This window comes from Lethenteron reissneri, chromosome 12 (genome assembly GCF_015708825.2).
Source record: "Lethenteron reissneri isolate LAM-NWPU_2019-01 chromosome 12, ASM1570882v1, whole genome shotgun sequence".
Classification (NCBI taxonomy): domain Eukaryota; kingdom Metazoa; phylum Chordata; class Hyperoartia; order Petromyzontiformes; family Petromyzontidae; genus Lethenteron; species Lethenteron reissneri.
Window position 1 is genome coordinate 5,415,537 of NC_083790.1, and position 8,388 is coordinate 5,423,924.

The 8,388-nt window shown below is 41.0% G+C and overlaps 1 protein-coding gene across 2 annotated transcripts in view; it reads left to right on the forward strand.

Annotated features, from left to right (window-relative positions):
• Positions 1–4,677, forward strand: part of SH2D4B (SH2 domain containing 4B) — a 42,597-nt gene extending 37,920 nt beyond the window's left edge. For both annotated transcript variants that reach the window (XM_061550543.1, XM_061550542.1), the window contains exons 8-10: positions 1,308–1,432; positions 2,159–2,379; positions 2,932–4,677. In XM_061550543.1, the coding sequence (XP_061406527.1) occupies positions 1,308–1,432; positions 2,159–2,379; positions 2,932–3,027 (442 nt within the window). In that variant the 3' untranslated portion in view covers positions 3,028–4,677. The remainder of the gene's footprint in view (positions 1–1,307; positions 1,433–2,158; positions 2,380–2,931) is intronic.
• The last annotated feature ends 3,711 nt before the right edge of the window (positions 4,678–8,388 follow it).

The following is an 8,388-nucleotide window of genomic DNA, read 5'->3' on the forward strand; positions in this document are numbered from 1 at the left end:
AGCCATGGCTGGGAATCAAATTCAGGTTGCCGGGTTCATAACACCGTGTGTTAACCACTGCGCGGCCACTCCACCCACCTGCTGGCTGATAAGTGAAAAGAAATTGGTTTGTAAACATTTGTTAAAATTTTGTCAAACCGTCATGCACGTCAGACTCAATATATTTCAATTAATTTAAAATATTTAATATTTGCATGCCAGTGTTCAATTTAAGCAAATAAAGCGAAGAAAATTGCGTAGATGATATAATCAGAAACAATACAAACGAGACGATCAAACTTAAGGGTGGAGCGATTCATGCCGCCCACCCCAGTGATTCGATGAATTGTCACTATTCACTTGTCGCGATTCAATGTAAAAAAAAAAATTGCATTGTGGTGAATGGCAGCATATATAGTGCTTTCACGGGTGACATGAAAACATTACATACAATATATACTCATCAAAACACGTGAACTCTTACACACTATGATGCATTCTTGTGAGCTTAAACGTCGATATCAATCGAAGAATTGCATTCCCTGGAGTAAAGATGCGACAGTCCCATTCGCTCAACCACCGTCCCTTCCAGCGTTGTTTCCTCCCCAAGCCCATACTTTTCTTAAAAGTCGATACGATGTCTCCAATCTGCTTCTGTGATCCACGTGTTTATCTTTCTGTCTCTTGGTGTCATTTCTAGCATGCACCTCTTCAAGCTTCTTTGTGCACTTTTTTTTATAACTTTTGTCTCGTTTTTTTTCCCCCCACAATCTGCATGTTTCTGATCCGTCATACGCGATTACTAATGTGGGAAAAACTAAACGGGAATTGTTTACATGCCCAAACGCCGAACATCATTTGCACCAACTTCACTTCCGGCTTATTTGGGAGTTCCCTCAACAAGTCAACGTGATTTTCTTGGTTCTTTCGGTAAAGTCACGTATAAGGGAAGTAATCAAATAATAAAATAAGACCAGGTCTGTCGGGGAGACAGCGTCTGAACGCTGTCTCCCCGACAGACCTGGTCTTCACCTGAGGACGGCTGCTTGCGTTGTGGCCGAAACATCGTGAGAATTATTTTATTATGTTTTATTTTTATTATTTTATTACTTCCCTTCTACGTGACATTACCGAAAGAACCAAGAAGATGAATCCCTGCAGTCACGAAAGCTTTAAATCGAAATTCAAGTCTACGTGACTTTACCGAAAAAACTAACAGTATGAATCCTTGCAGTCACGAAAGTTTCAAATCTAGAATTCCCTCAACAAGTCTTGAATTGCGCTGCTGGTTTTTTTGTTTATGTTTTTTTTGTGTTGTCCCGTTGCAGCAAGAAGCCGGAGCTGCCGTGCCCGGCATCACGTCAGGCCATTGTGACGTGGTTCCGTGAGCGCGAGATCCCGCGCCGGGCCTGCTTCAGGGGAAACGCGGATACCGTCGCTCCCTGGTTCCACGGTAAAGGGGGGCGAGTGATGGTGATTGGGTGGGGGGGGGGTGGCCAGGGCGAGCTGGTAGGGGTGGTAACGGCAGGACGTGAGGGCCACGTGGAGCGAGTGACGGAGAATCTCTTCTTTGCAGCTTCACTTCTTGTCTCCGTTATGAATCTTGATGCAGCCAGTTAATTATTTTTGTGTGTGGTGTGTGCGTATGTCAATTTTATTTTACTGTTCTTCCTTATGTGCATGCATACTCATTCTGGAATGTTGCATGTGGAGTATATGTTGATGCATTGTAGTCAGGTAAACATGATGTTATATGTTTTTTTTACCAATGACAATCACCTGGAATGCATCTGATATCGTCAAATGTTAGAAGCTAAGCAGCTTCTAACACCACCAGCTGTGCTTACGTGGTGGTCCAGCAAAACCCACTGTGCCTCATTGCTTCCACATTTACACTCCTAGCCTTTACCAACCCGCACTGACCAGCGTGCTGAAATATCGTCTATTCTTTCCACGACATGATGGGGAAGTATACTCATCCAGCAGTGAATAGGTCATGGCTGCTGCTGCTGCTGCCTATGATCCCCCTCTGTGGCTGCACATGCTGAGCAATGATGATTATGATGCCCCCCTCTGTGGCTGCTGCACATTCTGGGTGATGATTATCCCCCTCTAGCTGCTGCACATGATGGGTGATGATGATCCTCTGTGGCTGCTGCATATGCTGGGTGATTCGCAGGCCTCATCTCGCGTGAGGATGCGGAGGAGCTGCTGTCGGGAACGGCGGAGGGTACGTTCCTGCTGCGTGTGAGCGAGCGCGTCTGGGGCTACGCGCTCTCCTACCGCATGGCGCGCTCCACCAAGCACTTCCTGGTGGACGCGGCGGGTGACACCTACAGCTTCTTCGGCGTCGACCAGATCAAGCACGCCTCCCTGCCCGAGTTGGTCAACTTCCACAAGGTGAGCCGATTGCATAGCGGGCTGTCTGCGTTCGTGCAGTTCTTTTGGCGATTGAATCTATTGGTTTCTGTCTGGGTGTTATGTGGGAGGGGGAGGCTGTATATGACTTCAGACTAAACCTCTTCCTTTGTGAATGTGCATCGATAATGTGTTCGTGTGAAACGATGAACAATGAAATGCCTGCGCCAAACACGTGGCCACAAATTAGCAAGCACATTTTTATTGATTAAATTTTGCGTGGTTTGGATCGCAAGTGACTATTTTACTTGCCGGACATGCATTTTACGCACGTTAATACACATTCGTGCACGTTTATTCGATTTATATTCCAAATCCAAAGGCCCTACTCTTGTTATGTGTGGCAAATGAGTGGGTCCTAAAGGAGCATAGCAACGCCCGATGTCAAGAACACAATCCTGCCAGTGGAATTGGCATGTTGTGAATCAATGTAAACTGTTGGTGCACATTTTCAAAACGTCGACATTTGATGAATGCAATTTGTAGTCATGAACTCAGTGAGTCACAGAGCATTTGTGTCATTTTGCTGCTCAGGTGGAGCCAGTCACGGTGATCGGCGGGGAGATATTGAAAACACCATGCGGGCAGCCGCAGGGGAAGTTGCCCGACTACGGAAATCTCTTCAGCTGAGTCGTCGCGAGACGGCAGTACCTCTCATAGCCTCCGTTACTCCGTACGCTTTGTCAAAGGTGGCACGGTCCTCCCTCACCCCACTTAACACACCATTGAGTTCCGTCACCCACTCTCATTTTAAAGTCCACGTCTGTGACCATCGCCAGAAAACCCAATTCTCACCTGGGTGACTCGGTGCCAGCTGTCAAGATGGACATTGTTGAAAAATTAAGGCAGGTGTGTCGCGATGGCTGTGCCCAGACTAATGAGGGCACGTCCTCTTGTGTCATCGTAGCCTATCTATGTCCATCAATAGGCCTATCCACCGTGCAGCACATGAGCTCAGCTTCAGAACAAAGAACAGCTTGCCTGGCTGTTCACAGTACTGCATTAGGACGTGATGTAGGTTCGTCTTCTTTTATTCCTTTGGAAAGGAGCCTTAATGTGCCACTGAAAAAATATATAATATACTGTATACGTGTATGTAAGCTAGTATTGTACTTGAATTGAAATATGCAGCAATATAATTAAAACGTCATCAATAAAATGGGCAAAAATATGATTAAACGCTAGCTGCCAATGTAGGAAATATACCACAACTGTAAAGGCAGATTACAGGAGAAATGTAAACATATTGGGCCAACTTGCCATCGTGCCTGATTTTGGACCTAAAAAGTACAACATTCCCAAAAGAGTGCTGCTTTTTAACCCAAAATGGAATGTTTTTTTTTTCTTACGCCATGCAACTGGATGGGAATGTCTCCCATGAACCTCTGTGCGAGCGAAAAATAGTTTTGCCAAAGGCATTATTTCAAACCGGTCCTCAGGGACCATGCAGTATGTTCATTGTACTCATCTGACATATTTTGTTCTGAATATTTGTGTAAATGTTTTCATTCGTAATTAGAAATATTGGCTTTTGTTTTTACACAAACAGAATGTCATATTTTAACCACCCGTTTTACACAGCAAGTAGCTCAATGGCTTTTATGGATAACTGTGTGAAAATCCCAAGCTTAACTGTACGGTACAGCTTCACATATCCGACTCGCTTGGGACTGAGAGTATGGGCAGATCTGTAAAATGCTTGGATATATGAACAGCATCTATAGGAAAAGTCAGTTACACAATGCACAACTATGTTACTGAAGAAAATTACGCGCAAACTGCTTTAAGCACGCGGACATGCGTCACTGTACTATAGTAGCAAGCAAATGTGCTCGAGATTAATTACACATCACTGTGCGTTAAAATATCGGAATTGTGAACATCTATAGAAAATGACTGTTACACCCACGCACACAAATACTGCACTGGATGTGGGTTATTATTTAGTCAGGGCGGATATGTGATGTTGTACTGTACACGAGTCTGGCCGAGAAAATATTTTCTAGATGTGCACTATCGCATCGGTGGATTAAGTTTAGGAATATTTTTTTAATTGGGAAAATTTAAACAATGCGGAATGTTTTTTTTGTTAATCTCCCCCACCTCTGTCCACCCAGAAATATAAACGAGAACGCCACAGTTGGTCGATCGACAGGTTTCGTATGATTTAAAGCTTTCGTGACTGCAGGGATTCATCTTCTTGGTTCTTTCTGTAAAGTCACGTAGAATGGAAATAATAAAACAATTAAAATAAAACATAAAACAATTCTCATGACGTTTCGGCCACAAAGCAAGCAGCCGTCCTCAGGTGAAGACCAGGTCTGTCAAGGAGACAGCGTCTCAGTTAAGCTTGGGATTTTCACACAGCGTCTCCCCGACAGACCCGGTCTTCACCTGAGGACGGCTGCTTGCATTGTGGCCGAAACGTCGTGAGAATTATTTTATTGGTTTATTTTTATTATTTTATTATTTCCATTCTACGTGACTTTACCGAAAGAACCAAGAAGAGGTTATGTGTGGTGGAGCAAAGTGTGGCTATCCCACCTCTTCCAAGATGTCTGGCCTGCGAGAGGAGGCCAAATACACACTCCAGGAAGGGCTCTCTAGAACTTTCTCTCGTGGAGGCCCCTTCCCGCAAGCAGTGCCGTAAAGGAAACAATTGCAGGGCTGCACCTTTATATTTACCTTTTATTCTTGTATTAGTAGGCACTGGTCGAACATAAAATTTCGATTTAAAGCTTTCGTGACTGCAGGGATTCATCTTCTTGGTTTTTTCGGTAAAGTCACGTAGAAGGGAAGTAATAAAATAATAAAAATAAAACATAATAAAATAATATAATATAAAATTATTTTATTATGTTTTATTTTATATAATATAATAATTATTTCATTATTTTTTATTTTATTTCTTCCCTTCTACGTGACTTTACCGAAAGAACCAAGAAGATAGTCGAACATTAGCAACATTCATTGTCAAATACAAGTGGTGCATCAAAATGTGTTTTCCTAACACCATAAGATGAATTGGCACCTGTGGTAATCATACAAAACAACTGGTTTCCAAAGAGCAAAATCAGTATCTCTATGAGATAAAGCATATTTAACAGTGCGATTATTGAGAAAACATGTGCTTTGTATCCAATGTTAATTATCTGTGAATGTATCATCAGTGAAATTTGGATGAGCTGATGTCCCCTCTTATCAGGTTGCTGTTTTTCCAAGACAACATTGGCGCCCCCATCTTGTCAACTCATCACCACCTCCATAAGAATTACTTATTCATTGATCACGCCGCCACCATTAGTCTCTAAATGAAATCCGGCTGTTTGTAAGAAAAAAAGCCTTAAGTGTGGCTGCCCTCGTGTGTACTTGAGAAACATATCGTCCGGAGGGGGCGATTTGGGTTTACATTTAGAGTGATGAGCACAGTGTTTCAGTCCTGTATCTTGGGAACTGATCTTGCCATTGTGTGATGATGATGATGATAACATGCATGCAAGTGCCTTGTTCGCCATTGTTGAGTGGATTAACATCTTTTGGTTATTACATTTTTTTTTACCTTTCATCAACAGGTGTAATTAAGTGATTAAATGTCAGTTGAACAAATACACGAGGATGTGCCATTAACTTATTTTTGAAAAGTAAGTGCACATTATTGTTTTTATCTACTTTTTTGAACTATATTGTAGTACTGCCGAGATGTTGTCTTTTTTAAAGCCAGATATTTACATTGCAAGATCCAAAATAAAATTGTCTTTTTGTTCTGATTCGCCATGACCACTGAAGTGACCAAAATGCATTAAGGTCCCAAGGGAAGCAATATGGCGTGAAAAAAATTCAGGACTGGAATTGTTTTGTTTGCTTCCGACAGATGCTTATTTTCTGAAACGTGATCTTACGTGTACTTTGTATTCTTAACGTCCTTTGTCCTTGGATGTTTTTGATTCGTTAAAACGACAAAAAAAACGCTGACAGACTAAAAATGAAAAAAAAAATACGTGTTTGCTTGAATAACTTCCAGATGTTGTTCTGTTGCGTACGAAATTTTGACATCACTTCCGTTGTAGAAAATTACGTTCCAGTCTGTTTTTACTAAAACTTAACTTGAGCAAAATTATTATGCATCACTATTGTGCAATGTCAGCTGCAACCCTTGTAGGATTTTATTACAAATATTGTCTGTTTAGCATATCTACAGAACTATATACTATTTAATATGAATTGCATATGAAATTACGGACTTTTCTCTGAAAATCGTTGTCATTAACATTTCTCTTTATGGAGAATTCAAAAAAAAGTATCAAAAGTTTTGACACTGCATCGTTTTTTTAAATGTTCTAAATTGTCGTCCGGCTAACTATCGCTTGAGATAATTGGTTCACAACTTGTACATTTTGTATGCATCAAGGGAAATATCCAACTTTAACTTCTGTTTGTGTGAAACTGCTTTTGAAAGAAATAAAACAAATCTTGTGGCTCGTGTAAATAACAAAAAATTGCACCAATTCCACGGCTGGCGCTGTCGCAGCTTGGAGGAGGGGTCCTTTTTCCGCGATTTTCCAAAAAAGGGTCTGTGTCGTGTTCCCTTTTGTTTTTTATTATTTGATTTAATAAAGATATGGACTTTTGGCATGCCTCTTGTTCTAATTGTAGCTGTACTTTTTGATTTAAAGCTTTCGTGACTGCAGAGATTTATATTCTTGGTTCTTTTGGTAAAGTCCCGTAGAAGGGAAATAATAAAATATAAAACAATAAAACGTTCACGACGTTTCGACTGCAACACAAGCAATCATCATCAGGTGTGAAATCCACAGCATTGCTTGTGTTGCAGTCGAAACGTTAAATCCACAGCATTGCTTGTGTTGCAGTCGAAACGTCGTGAGAATTGTATTGTTTTATAATTTTATTATTTTATTATTTCCCTTTTACGTGACTTTACCGAAAGAACCAAGAATATGTAGCTGTACTTTTTATTTTAAGATGTGGCTAGTTTAAGATAATGTACACCACCGTCAGTCCCCTGCTGGGGGTTGTTTTACTTGTCGTTGGTTCGTAATGTACAGGTTAGTGAAGTGGGGGGGGGACAAGACTGGTTGGTGTAAGGCTGTAAGCAGTGACACGGATTGAACCCACATGGCTGGGTTCGTAGTGCAATGCAATAGCCACCGCTCTACCATGCTAATTACTGTATATTATATAATGCACACTTTTTAAAAAATGGGAAACTTTCTTTGCATTTCAAATGTTATTTTGTAAGTTTGGTCTTCACACATTATTTATTTTAAGTTGTATTGAGTTTCATATTAAGTGGAGGTGTTGGTATTTTGCCAATATACTGTACAGTAGCAGGAGACCACACGAGACAAATCCTAACATACTGAAAAGTATCAATGAAAATAAAATGTATAATTATGTAGTCCCAGGCATGGTGTTAGAAAATCAAGCTCATTAACAAAAGTGCATGGATTTGAATCCTGGGGTTGTCCTTTCAAAATATATAGCTATATTTAGAACTTGGTGAGTGATTATAGTAATTAAGTACAGTATTGCAATGTATTAACACATTGGCTTTCTACTGGTAGCATTTTCCATGAGCATGATTTGGGGTAGAGCTGGGGAACAGTGGTTTGGAAATTGTCCTATGAACCTGGCGACCTGAGTTTAATACCTGGCCACGGCTAACATTGGTGGCCAGTGATATCTTACCTTCGCCAAACCACAATGATCAGCGCACTGAGGTATGGAATAAGTATAACCCGTAAAAAGAACGTTTTTCACTATAAATCCTTTATATGCGTGGCGGCTAGAGTCCTCTCGTCCTCTGGCTTGAGATGGCTGCCACCTATGGGTCAGATGATTGTCTGCCAGTATTAAGCAATTGGTAATTAAATATTTAATTTGTTTTCCCTAAACAGTGTAAAATTTTTGAAAACATTTTTCACGAACATTAATTGTCTCGCACAACGAGTCTGTGCAAAATGTCAGCTCGAT